The sequence below is a fragment of the Panulirus ornatus genome, chromosome 3, assembly GCF_036320965.1.
Source record: "Panulirus ornatus isolate Po-2019 chromosome 3, ASM3632096v1, whole genome shotgun sequence".
NCBI lineage: Eukaryota > Metazoa > Arthropoda > Malacostraca > Decapoda > Palinuridae > Panulirus > Panulirus ornatus.
The window spans coordinates 73,171,430-73,188,631 of NC_092226.1; the positions used below are offsets into that span (position 1 = coordinate 73,171,430).

At 37.9% G+C, this 17,202-nt stretch overlaps 1 protein-coding gene across 8 annotated transcripts in view; it reads left to right on the forward strand.

The window, feature by feature from the left end:
* The window catches only part of Ptp36E (protein tyrosine phosphatase 36E), a 216,881-nt gene extending 199,879 nt beyond the window's left edge, over positions 1–17,002 (forward strand). For 5 of the 8 annotated variants that reach the window (XM_071689540.1, XM_071689549.1, XM_071689560.1 and 2 more), the window contains 6 exons: positions 5,422–5,547; positions 10,675–10,734; positions 11,416–11,603; positions 12,912–13,047; positions 16,272–16,334; positions 16,561–17,002. In XM_071689540.1, coding sequence (XP_071545641.1) covers positions 5,422–5,547; positions 10,675–10,734; positions 11,416–11,603; positions 12,912–13,047; positions 16,272–16,334; positions 16,561–16,575 — 588 coding nt within the window. In that variant the 3' untranslated portion in view covers positions 16,576–17,002. Of the gene's footprint in view, positions 1–5,421; positions 5,548–10,674; positions 10,735–11,415; positions 11,604–12,911; positions 13,048–16,271 lie in introns of all 8 variants that reach the window. The other 3 variants (XM_071689578.1, XM_071689585.1, XM_071689600.1) reach the window with 2 other exon arrangements.
* The last annotated feature ends 200 nt before the right edge of the window (positions 17,003–17,202 follow it).

The following is a 17,202-nucleotide window of genomic DNA, read 5'->3' on the forward strand; positions in this document are numbered from 1 at the left end:
GTATCAGTTAGATTTAATAGTGTTTTTGTTGTTTTTTAAGAAATCCCTTTCATGTTCCTTTTGCTTAATGAGTGGAAACCACAAATGCATTGTTTTATATGTGCAACATTCATTTGTTCTTTCCTACAGGTTTTCTTTAGAAGCATGTACTAGAAAATCCCTCTGGTTATGTTGGTTTACTGCAGTCTTTTGTGCAGCTGTTGCAGTTGAGAGATTATCATTTCACTTGAGCAGAAAAAAAAAAAAAATGTTTAGGTATGCCTTAGTTAAAGGGAGATTGTATCACCTTGGTTTAATTTTGTGATATGAAAAGAAATGTTTACGCTCTTGTAACAAAGGTAGCTGCACCAAAGTCTTGCAGTGTATCCACTTAGAAGAAACAAGAATAGAACTCATCCAAAGTCTCTTTCCAGTGTGAAATCTGGAAGCAGTTGAGACAACTACTACTTGCATCATCAGTCCTCTTTCTTGATCTAATTGGGTATTCATTAGTTTTATCATTCTTCTTTCATAGAACAGAACATGTAATTATTATCAGCATTCACTTAGAGTTCAGTATTGTAACACCTTTGATTGAATGAGGCATTGATGATTTTTGGAAATTCCACTGATTTAAAGAATGTGACATATGGAAAGGTTTTGAATTCTAATGTTACAAATGCAGTATTTATCCCAAAGTGTTGTGTGTGTTTTATCCCAAATTGATGTATGCTTTGTTAGATGTTGAGTGCCTTTTAGATTTTTTTTTAAGTCCAAGGCTTATGAAGTGTACGTTCTTTATGAAATGTGTTTTGCAGGATGCTTTTGGAGTTACTTTCCACTGCAAAAGTCCTGAGTATCATAATCTTTTCATGATCGATGCTTACTTACAAGGTCACCAATTTCATTTTTTGAAATAAAATCAGCATTTTTAATTCTACATGAATGTTTTTTTCCTGATTTTCACATGAGTAACTGTGAATGTATAGTGGAGGAAATGTGGAGAACTAATGATTTTGACTACTGACACCCAGAAGTAGTAGTCATCTACCCACAGTTTGTCATGATGCACTTTAAGTTCAACTAATACTTTTTAATTGGATAAAGAATATAAAGATATGGTTTGATCTTCCTAATCCAATGTGTCTTGTGGATTAGAAAAAAGCTCTGTTGTTAATTAGGTGTAAAGCTTGATACATAGTAAACTTAACTTTTTATTTTTTGTGGTAGTATAATTACAGAACAATATTGACTCAAGAAGATAGTAAAATGTGAAGTTCAGGATTTTTAGAATCTCAGAGCTTATCTTCATCCATTATTCAGTTTTCTTGTGTACATTTTTTCTAGCAAAGTGTTCATGTTGTATGAGTCACATTCTCTGTGGCAGGTTTTGAATATTCGTTGATATTTTTATAGGGCATTCTAGAAACATATCGTAGAAAGCTTTTTAACTCAACATGTGCCCTATAATGCCAAGTAGAAATTTCAACATCTTAAGAATTTGATAGACTTTATATATCAGTAGCTGCTAACCAATTCAGCATAATATAACAGAAAAGTGGATATTTATGTCCAGATTAAAATCTTCATTACTTAAGTATTAAAGATTAAAGAGCCTTAATCAGGTGTGATGAATCCTGGACTTCAGACAGCTAGTTGTAAGAGTGATCTTTTTACCAGAAAGAATTTGATTGCCAGTAATACTGTGACTGACTAGACTATATAGAAGTCTGTTCAGTTTAATACTATTTTTTCAATGTGCAGTATTTCATTTCATGCATTATGTCTTATCAGCTAAATTCCCAGTGAATTAAGTCATGAACTACTTGAATGGGTTGAATTATGCATTCAGGAAGGGAAATGAGAGAGATCTGTTGCCTTTGATATTAATAGGCCAAATTGTGTAATATCTTGTGGTTAATCACACCAACTGTCCCAAAGGCTTTTGTCAAATGTATGTCCAGATTTGGAGAAGATAGCCAAACCATCTGTTTCTCAATCTGCAATCACCTCAGCAACAGCTGCTGGTTTTTGTCATGATTTCTTACATGTGAAATATGGGTTGTATTTTGATTTGCTGGAATTCTTTCAGGTATTACAAAAGGAATTAAAGCATGCCTTGTTGTGCAAGATTTTTAAATATGATGAATTTATTGGTTACATTAAAGTTCCAGTCTGATCACTTAAGTTTCCTTGACTTCTTTCAGAGACCAGATTGTCTTGTCCAGTCTCCTTTGTCCTGAGCAGCAGGAGGAAGACATCTGGTGCATCCTGAGAAAGTTGTGATGTTTATATTCCTTCATTACATGCCTTGTGTCTTTAGATTGAAGAAGCTTTGTCTGTGCTAATTCTTCTAGAATATGAAGTTTTCTCTGTGGTGTATGATAGACTCAACATGCTATCTCTGAGATATCTACTGCTTTTCTGTAGTTAAAGGTTTCACTTCTGAATGATTAGCTTGAGGCCTACAGTTTAGATAGCAATGTAGGCTGGAGTTACATAATCCCTCAAGAGGTCTGATGCCAGTGCCCTTCCTTTCCTGTGCCTTTCTCTTTACTGTAGAGATAATATGGAAGGATTACAGCAGAGGGAGCTCAGTTTAAGTAGTCTTCTCGAAAGATAACTCAAGATGACCCAAAGAGATCTGTCACACCAGTGATGAAGACATTGACTTTAAACATCATCTTTTACATGCAAAAAGAATCCATTCAAAAATGGATTGTCCTAAGCAAGTCATTATTCTATAGTATTTTAGGATGACTACCATTCATCTGGTAAAACAGGCCCTTCCATCACATCCTGGATAACAAGCTTCAGTTTACAGGGTATATACAGGCACATTCTCATTTGCCTTAGTTCAGAAAGTACCCAGTCTTTGGCATGGGAAGAAAGACATGGTAGTTCACAACCAAGCCTTTTGGCCTAGACCATACACATGAAGCATTTTTCTCCAGTATGATACAACTTCATCACATCAATCTTCAATCTCTTAAGAATGTAAGCATCCTGATCGACTGGACATGTCTTTCATTACTTTTCTCTTCAATCTCTTAAGAATGTGAGCATCCTGTTTAGTGAACTAAAATCAATTTCATTTCAATACAGAGTTTGAAATGTCTAGGCCTATCCTGGGAAACATGTCAACTTGTAATCAACTTGCCCACATAATTTTTATTCTCTTGGAGTTTCATGCCTAAAGTTTTCTTAAATAAACTTCAACAAGAAAGTTCAGCATGATTATGAAGAAAGACAGTTCGGGTGTACATGGAGCCCCTGTAGCATGGTTACATTCCTTGAATCATCTAGATCATAAACATTTATATCTTTCCCAGCCCTTGATAGGAATCTTTTGTGGTGAATGCCAGGTGTATTAAGGAAAAACTTCCTTTTGTGGTTTTCTTGGGTTGATCTCCTATATACCCACACCTCTAGACCTTCAGGTTTAGACAGAATTCCTTAGCAAAGATGGAGTTGTGAGACTTGGGAACTGTTCTGCTTCACATCATCTTTAAGTTCAGGCACAAAGGGGATGAGACACAAGCATCCAACACAGCCTCATGAAATTGTTTGTGTTAATTGTAAACTTGTGATGCAGATTTGGTCTTCATTAATAATGAAATGATGGGGAAAATGAAGTGAGTATTTTGAAGGATTAATTAATGTGTTTGATTATGCGATGGTTATGCAGGGTGTTCAGGTTGTAAAGGTATGCAAAGTGAATCATTGAAAGTGGTTTGGCGAATAGAGAAGAGGAGGTGAAAGCCATGCTTAGGATGAAATATGTCAAGCAGTTGGAGTGGATAGTATTGCTGTTGAATTTCTTAAGGGGATGATTGTTTTTGATTGCTTAGTTAGGACTTTCAGTGTATGGAAGGATCATGGTGAAGTGATAGGGGCATATTGCCACTGCACTATAAGTTTCTTAAGTGCACCTGGTGAATTGTTTGGGAGAGTGCTGACTGAGGTTGAAGGCATGTACAGAGAATCAGACTGTGAAGTAATAAAGTGATTTCAGGAATGGTAGAGGATGTATATTTATAGAAACAGGGATTTGTATGTGGCATTAATGAATACGGGGAAGCATATGATGGGGTTGATAGAGATTCCTTGTTGAAGGTCTTATAAATATGTGGTGTGAGAGGAAAGCTACTAGAAGCAATTATAAGTTTTCATCAAGAGTGTTAGGCATGTGTGCAAGTAGGTTAAGAGGAGTGTGGGTGGTTCTAAGCGAAGGTTGGTCTGTGTTAGGGGTATGTGAAGTCACCATGGCTGTTTGATTTCATTAAAGATTGGGTGGTGAGGAAGGTAAATGTAGGGTCATAGAGAGAGAGATAAGTATGCAGTCTGTTGGGGGTGAGGAGGCTTGTGAAGTGTTAGTTATTGTTTGCTGATGACAATGCTGGTGGCAGATTCAAGTAAGAAACTGCAGAAGTTAGTGTCAGTGTTTGAGAGTGTGTGAAAAGAGGAGGTGGAGAGTAAATATGAATAAAAGCAAGGTTATTAGGTTGAGCAGGACAGACAGACAGGTTAGTTGGGGTGTGAGTTTGAATGGAGATGATTTAGAAGTGAAGTGTATAGATATCTGAGAATGGACATGGCAATGAATGGAACCATGGAAGTGGAAGTGAGTCGTAGGGTGGGTGAAAGAGAGTGAAGGTTCTGGGAATAGGAATTTGCAGAAAGATAGGTCATTATCTGGGAGGGTAGAAATGGGCTACAGAAAAGAATGTGTTAAGGAGGGAGGGTGTGTTGGTCATGAAATGCTTGAGGACAGTATGTGGTGTAAGGTGGTTTAATGAAGTAATAAAAGGGTAGGAGAGAAGTGAGGTAATAGAAGAGTGTGAATGAGAGAGCAGAGGAGGGTGTGCTGAAATCATTTGGACATATGAAAAATGAGTGAGGGCACACCTTCCTAACCCAGTTCTCGTAATTATAGTTTTGCTTAATGAGGTCAGATTTCCTAACAACCTCCGTATCACTTTGCTTTCATATTCTTATTTCTCTGGCTGACAACTGCTAAGAAGAAAATGAGTTTTCCATTTCTTCTTGCTGAGGAAGCCAGCTACGTAGCCTTCTTTTTCTTCCATCTCTACCATCATGGCAAGAACTCATGGTAGATTCTCGTGGGTAGGTAGGTACTTCCTGCGATGCTGTTTATGGTTTTACACAAATAAATAGTTTGGCATGGGGCCACTATATCCAGATTGCAGCTTGTGATGTAAACCTTGTATCTTGAAAGGAGATGATGGCAAGCAGTTGTTCATGACCATGGAGACAGATGGTGTGTTACCTGTGGGTGATTATTGAGATTTGGCCTATCATTTGGCACTCTCATTTATCCTGCTCAGTGTCCTTTATGGTAGGAAGAACTAGCCTTTCATAAAGCCAAGTTTTTTATATTATTATGCATGTTTTAACGTTCAGTATCCCCTTTTTGAACAGAACTACCCTCCATTTTGGCCAGAAAAGCAGAAATCCATGAAGTATGGTCCTGTCTTCACTATTGACCATGTGAGCCATCAACATTACCAAAATATTCGCTCTTGGGTGTTTCGAATCAGCAAAAAGGTAAATTGATATGCTAAATGCTGTTCATTGATGGTGTCAACTTGCCTTTCAATTCTAACATTGTTTGTTTGTTTGACTATGATTTTAGCATTGTTGATTTACCAAAATAAGATATTGCTGATTTTTCTGGTAAGGCTTCTTTATTATATTTGTGTGTGTAGTTTTGGGGAATTTGTAGCTTGTAGTATGTTTATACTATCCATAACATCTTTTTTTTAATACTAATTCTACATTATTATGCATAGAATACAAACATGCGGACATGAATTACCTTATTACTGATCTGTTCTTGTATTTGTATGCTACAAAATAATTTGAAAATGAAAAACTCGGGTATGAAAACATATGACTGAATGATAGCAGAAGTTATTTTTTTGTGTTCTGCCAATTTGCTGATCCAATTTTATGGATTCCTCTCTCAAGAACTTTCTCTGTCTCTTCATGCCATGGTAACTTTTCCCAATTTTTAAGTCCTCAAGCATCAGTTTCTTTTCTCCTCTGAGTGGTTTCTCCCAATTTCATCTTTCTGTTGCACCTTTCAGTTGTCATTCTCCTTGTAATATGCTGTTTCCTGTGGGAAGGGGTAGTGCTGGGAATGGATTGAAGGCAAGCAAGTACGAATATGTACATGTGCATGTATGTATATGTCTGGAAAGGATCACAATTTTGCACGTGATCAAGTATATTCCTATGAGTCCACGGGGAAAGTGAAACACGATAAGCTCCCAAGTGCACTTTCGTGTGATAATCACATCATCAGGGAAGACAAGAGAGAAATATAACAGTCAGTTGATATACAACAAAGAGATGTAGCATGTTTACCAAATGGCATCCTATCTATGTCTCTTCGTTGTATATCAACTGAATGTTATATTTCTCTCTCGTGTCTCCCCTGATTATGTGATTATTACACGAAAGTGCACTTGGGAACTTATCATGTTTCATTTTCCCCATGGATTCATAGGAATGTATGTCTATGTATGTATATGTGTATGTGTTGATATGAGTATGTATGTAAAGGTATGTGTATGGTCATTTATATATATATATTTTATTTTTATTATTTTTATTTTGCTTTGTCACTGTCTCCCGCGCCTGCGAGGTAGCGCAAGGAAACAGACGAAAGAAATGGCCCAACCCACCCCCACACACATGCGCACACACACGTCCACACACGCAAACATACACACCCACACATCCCAACGTACACACATATATACACACACAGACACTCACATATACACACATGCACACAATTCACACTGTCTGCCCCTACTCACCCCCATCGCCACCCCGCCACACACATAATAACATCCCCCTCATGTGCGCGAGGCAGCGCCAGGAAAAGACAACAAAGGCCCCATTCGCTCACACTCGGTCTCCAGCTGTCATGCAATAATGCCCAAAACCACAGCTCCCTTTCCACATCCAGGCCCCACAGAACTTTCCATGGTTTACCCCAGACGCTTCACATGCCCTGATTCAATCCATTGACAGCACGTCGACCCTGGTATACCACATCGATCCAATTCACTCTATTCCTTGCCCGCCTTTCACCCTCCTGCATGTTCAGGCCCCAATCACTCAAAATCTTTTTCACTCCATCTTTCCACCTCCAATTTGGTCTCCCACTTCTCCTCGTTCCCTCCGCCTCCGACACATATATCCTCTTGGTCAGTCTTTCCTCACTCATTCTCTCCATGTGCCCAAACCATTTCAAAACACCCTCTTCTGCTCTCTCAACCACGCTCTTTTTATTTCCACACATCTCTCTTTCATTACTTACTCGATCAAACCACCTCACACCACATATTGTCCTCAAACATCTCATTTCCAGCACATCCACCCTCCTGCACACAACTCTATCCATAGCCCACGCCTCACAACCATACAACACTGTTGGAACCACTATTCCTTCAAACATAGCCATTTTTGCAATTTTGCATATATGTATATATAAGATTTGAACCTATGTGGGCTCAACCCTAGGTGGGAAACAGAAGGATTTGTATGTTGCATTTATGGATTTGAAGAAAATATATTTTACTGTTGACAGAGAGGCCTTGTGGAAGGTCTTATGAGTATATGGTGTGGGAGGAAAGCTACTAGAACCAGTGAGAGGTTTTTAGAGAGACTGGAAGGTGTGTGTGCAAGTTGGTAGAGATGAGAGTGAGTGGTTCTTGTTGAAGGTGAGTCTGCATCAGGAAGTGTGTGACGTCACCATGACTGTTCAGATTGTTTAAGTAAGGAGTTGGTTGAGGGAGATAGATTGACAGGTCTTAGTGAGAGGGGCAAGTATGCAGTTTGTATGTGGTGAGGGGTGCCTGGGAAGTGAGTCAGTTGTTGCTTGCTGATAACAGCACTAGTGGCAGATTCGAGTGAGAAACTGCAGAAATTGGTGTCTGAGTATGGGAAAGTGTGGGAAAGGAGAAGTTGAGAGTACATGTGAATACAGGCAAGCTTATTAGGTGCAGCAGTGCAGAGGACAGGTTAGTTGGAATGTGAACTTGAATGGAGATAATTTGGAGGAAGAGGAAATACCTGGAGTGGACATGGCAATGAATGGAACTATGGAAGTCAAAGTGTATTATAGGAAAGGGTTATGGGGCTAAGGTTCTGGGAGCAATGAGGAATGTGTGGAAGGAGATGTCAAAAATGGGTATGTTTAACGTTGTATTAGACCCTGTGATTCTGTATGGATGCAAGGCATAGGCTGTGGATGAGAGCATGTGGAGAGGAGGGTGAATGTATTGAAAATTAAATGTTTGGTATGATCAATTAGATAGTAAAAGGGTTAGAGAGAGTTGAGATAATGAGAAGAGTGTGGATGAGAGAGCTGAAAAGGGTGTGCTGAAATGGTTTGGACATAAGGATAGAATGACTGAGGAGAGGTTGTCATGAGTAATGCACCAAAACCACAGCCCGTATTCACAACCAGGCCCCACAGACCTTTCCATGGTGTACCCCAAGTGCTTCACATGCCCTGGTTCAGTCCACTTACAGTTCTTCAACTCCTGTATACCACATCCTACCAATTCTCTGTATCCTGTGCTTGCCTTTCACCTGCCTGCAAGTTCTGACCCTAATCACTCAAAAAGATTTTCTCTGCATTCTTCCATATCCAATTTAGTCTCACCCCATCTTGTCCCCTCCACTTCTGACACATATAGCTTCTGTGTCAACCTCTCATCACTCATCCTCTCCATAAATCTAAGCCATATATTTTCTTTTAAACCTTGCACCATATGTAAAAAGAAATTTATTTCCTTCATGTTCTTTCTACCATATCTTTATCATTTTTCTCCAGATTCACATTTTAAAGCTTTCTGACAGTGCCTTATTTTTTGTTTGAAAAGTTCATTTTCTTCATCATATAGTACTAAGTTTCATATCAAAGTCTACATTGTCTGTTTCTTCAGCTTCAATTCAAGTTTACCTTTGATTACCCCTCTGTACAATAAAGGGAAGTAGCTTAATACTGGTAGGGTCTCACCGCTTGAGCTCTCGGTTATTATGCAACTTTGAGTTTTTGTATATTGTCTTTATTCTACCTATCCATAACCAAGTACTTGAAAACTTTCTGTGATTTACCCTAGCTGCTTCACATGGTTCAATCCATTGACAGCACATCAACCTCAGTATACCACATTGTTCCAATTCAATCTATCCTGTGTGTGTCTTTCACCTTCCTGCATTTTCAGGCCCCAATCACTCAAAACCTTTTTCATTTCATCCCTCCATCTCGAGTTAAGTGTCCCTGTTTTCCTCGTTCCTTCCACTTTTGACATACATATCCTCTTTGTCAACCTTTTCTGACTCAACCTCTCCATATGTCCAAACCATTTCAGCACACCCTTGTCTTCTCTCTCAGCCAAACTCTTTTTTGATTGCCCCACATCTCTCATGCCCTTTCATGACTTACTTAATTAAACCACTTCACATTACATATTGTCCACAAACATTTCATTTCCAATAATTCCACCTCCTACACACAGCCCCATCTACAGATCATACCTTGCATCCATATTAAAATGTTAGGACTACTGTTCCTTCAATCATACCCATTTTTGCCCTTCCAGATAACTTTCTCTTTCCATACATTCTTCAGTGCTTCCAGAACCCTCGTCCCCTCCCCCACCCTGTGATTCACATCCACTTCCATAGTTCCACTTGCTGCCATGTCCACTCCCAGACATCTAAAACACCTCATTTCCTCAAATATTTTTCCATTCAAACTCTCATCCCAGCTCACCTGTCCCTCAAACTTGCTGAACTTAGTACCCTTGCTTTTATTCACATTCACTCTAAACTTTCTTCTTTCACACATTCTTCAAGAATCAGTCACCAGTTTCTATAGCTTCTTACTAGAATCTGCCACCAGTTTTGTATCACCAGCAAACAACAACTGACTCACTTCTCAGGCCATCATAACCCCATAGGACTGCATAATTCCTCATCTCCAAGACTCTTGCATATACCTCCCTGAGGTCAAATTAAGTATTCAAGACACTAAAACAAAACTGTTAGATCTTAGGAGGGTTAAACAAGCTTGTTGACCTCCATGACATCCAATGAGTTTTGGGGTGGCCATATTTAAGTATATTTATGCAATTGTTTAGGTGAGAGGAATTTTGCTTGTATTAAAGTAAAGATGCTGGGATAAAAATGAGACATAAAGACTGCACATGAGAAAAGTAATGCTGAGGCACATGGTGATTATTTGATGAAATAAGACGTTGAATGCAGGTGTAAAATACACAGGAAGCTGGAAGGATTTCAGTTGAAGGATTACACTTCAAAAGGGGTTAAATGTTGCCTACAGTTGATACAGTGCTTTTACTTATTTCCAGTGCTGCCATTACACTGAATCATAAATTGTAGTATAAATCACCATGTATAACTATTTCAGAGAAAAATGATTAATCAGAACATATATACAAGAGTCATAAGTTAAATGCTTTTTTTTTTTTTTTTTTTTTTTTTTTTTTTTTTTTTTTATACTCATAACCCACCAAGGCAGGAATCCCTTATAAGTCTCTTTATGTGATTCACTAATGTTTGTCTTTCCTGTATTGTGTATTAATTACTAGCATAATAGTCTGCTTTTGAGTTTTGATGTGTCATCAGATTATATCCCCTCAACGCACAAGGCTGGCAACTGTTGTGGACGAAGTACAAGGCAAGAACGTAAGTGTTGTGTGACTTCTGTTGATTTTATCATTAGTTGTCTCTGATTTTTTCAGTGATTTATGAGATAACTTCATTTTGTATTTTTGTGATATGCATGTTTCATGCAAAGGCTTACTTTGTTGAGTTATTGTAGGTAAACTATATAAAACATTTTTGTTCTTTAATCTGCTTTTTGACGATATTAGGAATAGTAATTCAGGTTAAATATTGCAGATTAAATTCAAGAAATTTAGGAAGTGGATGGTTTGGAGTTTGTTTGGATTGATGTCATATTGAATGTTCAGACGGATTAATCCATAAGAAAAAGAAAGCATTTACGTATATATTTTGCAGTGGATATAGATGAAATTGCTTCAGTTTCAAGCAGTGTTATGACCTAAAAACACAGCTTAGAACCATTATATGATTCAAACATTGCTTTCAACAATTGTCCAATTATTTTTAGAAAATGCACAGTGATTGCTGCATTTATCTTTAGTAAGGGTTTGAGTAGTGCCATGTGACACAAGCTCTATTTCTTTACTCCATTTACAAACAAAAGCTTATTTGCTTATGTAGTACTAGTACTATTATCCAACCGAAATTTGTAATTAAAGCAAAACATATTATTATCATTGTGATCATTTTTGTATTACACTTTTGTACTCGTAGTATACTTAACCCACAGTATATCCACAGATTGTATCTCTCACTGAGCTGATGGCAGGGATCAAAGCTGAGCCCAAGACATGCCACCTCTTCCAGCTTATGTGCTGGCCACAGGGGCACAAAGTCCCAACTTCCACTAATGCTCTTGTTGAGCTCATGAACATGGTTGAGCGGTGGAGGCAACGGACTGGCTATGGACCTGTGGTGGTGGTCAGCCCGTATGTATATTTTGGTGCTTGTTCAGATATATTTTCTATCATTTGTCACTTGCCTCTGTTGACCTTTCTTATCATGGCCAGGTACATAATCATTAATTATCACCCATCTCTTACCATCCACTTTCAATATACCCACAGCAGTCTAGAGTTGACTATCTTACACTCATACATGCTCCCACAACCCTGCTTCAGCAGTAGTACTAGTCCTTCCATAGCTTTGGGTTTTTTTTCAGAAACCAGCTTTACTCATAAAACATTTCCAAATCATTCTTCCCATTCACCCTTGAACTTTGTTTCCCTTAGAACCAGAATATCCAGGTTTCTTTCCTCAAGCATTATACTTATCTCTCCTCATCTTGGCTACACCCACACACATTTAGACACCACGTGCTGAGCCTTTGAGGAGGATGAGCACTCCCCCCATGGCTCCTTCTTCTGTCCCATTTTTAGGAATTGAAATACAAGAAGGGGAGAATTTCGAGACTCCAATGCCCACCCCCTTTTAGTTGCCTTCTGTGATATGCAGGAATACAAAAGCAGAATTCTTTCTCCCTATCCCAGCCATTCATCATATAATCCAATTTTGAAACAAAATGGTGTCAGAGTTGGAAAATAGTATAAATTATTTTCTGCATTATTTGCTATTTATGTGCAAATCATAGATTTGCCTCAGAACCTTAGTAAAGGACCTGCTTTGCATGCTATACATTTTTAGACTCAATGTTTCACTCTGGTGAGGTGTCCTTGGAGATTCCCAAGAACAACCTATTCATCGCAGCTGCCATGTAGGTACCAGAGACCCCCTCATTTTCCTCATGAATATACTCTGTATAACTATGCTAAAGAGACAAAGCCTGCTAAGGAAGATAAGGAGTTTTGAAATCTGAAAGCCTTTTCTTTCTGCAAGGTAATTTTGTTAGCAAGTCCTCTTCTCCTTTCCTTTATTACCCCCTCTTTTTGAACCTTTTGCCTTTATTCTATATTTTATCCATGCTGTGCAGTGTGATCAGGAGGGAATAGAGACTATCTCTACCCATTCTAAGGTCTTCCTCTTGATTCTTGGGTTGTAATTGTTGGGAAGTCCAGTGTTATTCGGGATAGTCATGGCATGTGCAAGATAACCTCTCCTTGCTAAAGGGGAGGGGTCATGGATTCCCAGGCATTGGCCAACAGAGCATAATTGACCTCAGCGGAAAGACTTGCAATCAGTATTTTTGTTCACAGGACTTAATTTGTAGGAAGAATTTTTTTTTCTATTTAAGGATAGTTCCTTTTGACAGAACTAATGTAATACTCTTTTCCTCCCAGTGATGGAATGAGCCGTGCAGGGGTCTACTGTGCTGCCAATGCCTGCATAGAGCAAGTAATACAACATGGTGAAGTGGATGTCTTTCAGGCTGTCCATACAGTGAGACGACATCGCCCTCAGCTCACCAACAATATGGTGAGTAATCCCATGAGGGTATTAGAATTGGTTACTGCATCGTATGTGTGTTGTTGATACTAGACCTTTGGGTAAAGATTACCAGATATTTTGTATTGGCTACTAGATAAACCTCATTCTTGGGCCAGCTACGGATTTTTTTTCTTATAATTAAAATCCACCATTGAAACTAGAAGGTTCAATTTCTTGAGATGTTGCCACTGTGCCTCAATGACTTTATTTTTAACTTGTGAAACACAAACATGGCCATTCTCCCTTTTTACTAAGGTCAAGCCCATTGAAATCTGATTATGTAGCACGTTTGCTGGGGAAAATAACACTGTTTCTTCATGCTATTTCAAATATAGGATTGTAATACATATTAGTTACCCTGAGTGGAGAACTTGTGGATTTGACAAGCATAGATTGGGTTTGAGTCTGTGGTTTTCTTCATTTTGACTGTATTACTACATAATTACAGCATTGTGTGAAAGTTTGATTTTTTATGTACTTTGAAACATACTGACTGGATGTATTTAGTTACCAGCCCACCTAGCTGAGATATTTAATTTCATCTTGTATTCAGCATATTGAAACTCATTCTTCTGTGACGTTATGGCATGATGCTAACCTATGTTGGGTATAAGTGTTAATTTCAAAGGTGCCAGAACTCTGATAATCATTTGGTCTCATTCAGCTGGGCCAGTGGCTGGAGAGGTTTAAGCAGTCACATGGAGAGTTGATTACTTTGTTTGGGTTATGTGACATCATTGTGGTGATTGTCATAACTGCCAGTTCTTACAAGCCACAGTAACAATATCTGTCTACAGCTCATGTGTTTAATAGTTAAAGAAATAGAAATCTAATATATTTCCGTTTATTAATCTTTCTGTATGTTTAGCTGTCTGTTTGTGTACCTGTCTGCTTATCTGTCTGTTAATCCACTTGTGGATGTTTGTATTTATTTATCTAGTGATGCTAGCAGGCTCTGCCTGCAAGTGGTAACACAGTTATCGTCAGCTGATAGAAAAAGAATACATCATATTCAAGGACGAATTTGCCCCAGAGGAGCTCACATTATCCTGTTTCTTTGTAGAGTTCATCCTTGAATATACAGGAGTCTGAAAAATGGGTTCTGGGGTTACATAATATGTCCATATGTGTCGTCCTATCTGTTTATTATCATTTGACAACATTCTTAGTTACATGGGATGGCTCTGGTGCATATGGGAGTCCACCTCCATTTCCTTCCTTATCTTGGAAGATAGTATTGCTGTATTGGAGTCCCTAATAACAACACATTCTGGCTAGTGAAAAGGATGTCGAGTTCCTTGCATGCAGACCTACAACCCTGCTAACTTTAAAGAGTTCATGAAAAGGGAAGATTAGGACTATAAAAAAAAAAAGCTCTAAAAGAATATTGAAGAAAATAAGCTATTGTACATAAAAGTACAATTCATAGGACTTTCAAAATATTTGGAAAATTTGTCATACTTTGAAGTAGGAAAAAAAGGTTTTTGAACTAGATGTAGATTCATTGAATATTGGAAGAAGTTACCCACTAATTCCCTGAATAATGTTCTTCCAAGAAAAAAACTTGATGGTTATTGCCAGGCTACAAGTTATGATGATTTAGATAGAAATAAAGAAGGATGCTAGATACATTCTGCATTTAACAAAGTGAAAAGCCAGCTTATCTCCTGTGACCTGTTCTCTCTCTCTCCCTCTCTCCTCTCCTCTCCTCTCCTCTCCTCTCCTCCCTCTCTCTCTCTCTCTCTCTCTCTCTCTCTCTCTCTCTCTCTCTCTCTCTCTCTCTCTCTCTCTCTCTCTCTGTTTTCATTACATAATTAAATGAGGGTTATGAAGTAAATGAGTCAAATAAGTTTTGCAGAGTGAGTATAAAGTCTCATGAAAAACAAAGGATGTAAAATGATAAATAACAGAGTTTTATCTCTTGAAGGACAATTTCCATAACATATGTGGTTGTTTGGTTAGGAGGAATTTTGCATCTGTTTCTGGCTGAAGTTTTACATTGATGTTTAAAGGATCCTGTGCTTCCTTTACTGATGAGAGGCATGAATTGATGCCAGATGTCACCCATAATTATAACTAGCATGCAGAAATATCAACAATGATCTGATAGCCAGAGGATGCCTGACATTGGTTGCTCATCCCACCCAGGGCTTCTGCCACATTATGTAATATAAACAAATGAGAAAATAGTGGCTAACATAAAAACACCCAGCAGGTGCTTGAAAACCTCCAGGCATAGAGGCTCAGTAAAAAGTCTTGGGTAGGTAAAGGAGTTGCTAACAAGTGAAGAAAATGGTGCACTAGTGATAGTGGATCCACAGGTGGCAAAATAGAAGATAGGAAGAATAACCATCAGTGGCAGAATAGGTGAGATAGGAAGAATAACCATCAGTGGCAGAATAGGTGATGAAGGGAACAACCCACAGTTAGGGGCAATGTTGGGAAGGAAGATGTAAGGTAGTGAGAAAATAGAGGAATTTAAGAATTTGCTTGAGGATTAAGGAGCTGCATGCAAAAAGAAATTCTGGATTTTTAAAACAAGTTTTTTTTGCACTATTTTTGCTAAGAGAAGTATTAAGAAATGTAGTACTATATTCAACTTGCACAACTGTATTTATACAGGAGTCTACAGCTAGCTCAAAAAATTCTTCTTGTTTATCCATATCCAATGTTTAGATGTTTTAGATTTAGGATTTGTGATGTGAAGACACTAAATGGTCTGATTGTGAAACAGAAACTTCAGAAACTTAGTTTTATTGGAAGTACTTATGGTAAGTCCAGCTGGAAAGATTTGTTTTATAGATTTTTCTTTTATATGACTCCCATTTCTAGATCCTTACACATCATAAAAGAAACAAAAAAGATATAAAATACTACTAAAGAAACCGAAAAGATACAAAATACTACAGAGAAGAACTTAAAAGTATAAATTGCTCATACTAACTGTTGATCTTGAGGTTTTAACGAATACTGCCTCAGTAATTCTACCTTAAGATAAGTTACATTAAATCATGGATTGTAAGTTTGACTCTACCTCTTATTGGTTCCCATTAATATGCTTACAAACTACTGCTATGACTTATAGAAAACAACATACTGTCATGAATATGATTTATAGAATAAAATGTATTTCTGTAGTAATTGCATGGATATTTTTATCCTTTCATTTAAGAGGTGTATCTAATATTCTTATGTATTTCTATCCCATACAGACGGAGTACAAGTATTGCTATGACCTCGTCCTTCACTATGTTCTGCACTTCCTGTCAAAGGAGGTAAAAAAGTGAACATTTGAAAACGAGTGGAATGAAAACCTTTTAGGACCTGCAGCCTGTCCCTGAACCTTTGATGACAAACAGAACTAATCGTGACAAGTGTTTTAAACTAATACAGACAAGCATAAAGAATTCCATTACCCTTTACTGTGACAATTGCCATAACCCTTATGCAACATTTTGATAAAGAGTTTCATATTATTACATGTGGCATAACTCTTTACAGAATGAAGAAGAATAAGGCAGTCAAGAACCAGCAGTGATTGTACTTTGGAAGAAAATGGATCAAGATACGACATTATGAATGTCAAAAAATCTGGAAATATTTTTTTAACTTGTTAGATATTGCTCTTCTAGAGCCTTGCCATGTTTGTGTTGTTGATGATGTGTTGTTGTTATAGGCGGATGCCAATTAGTTTGAAAGGGATGGTAAAAGACAACTGATGCAATATTGGGTCTGTTGCTCATGGACACTGCACAACTAAGTATGAGAAAGTTTACAGTTTTTGGTTGACTCTGTCTCAGAGTTTTATCTTAATGGAGCTAGTTACAAATGTCTGACATTGCAACCAGGTTCTTTATAATCTTCAGTGTGCACAACACTGGTAAACAGGAACAAAAGTACTGAACCCAGGTTCTGGAAGTGCAACCTTTGCATGTTAACCATGTGAATACAGTGAAATCTGCATTGTTACATTTTTTCTTCCTTGTTCACTGTGCCCCGTGTAGCAAGGTAGCACCAGGAACTGACGAAGAATGGCCTCATTTGCTCAGATCCACTTTGTAGCTGTCATGTATAATGCACCAAATCCAGAGCCCAAAGATATGATAGATATGGTCTTTTGTATACTCATCTATATGCAGAACA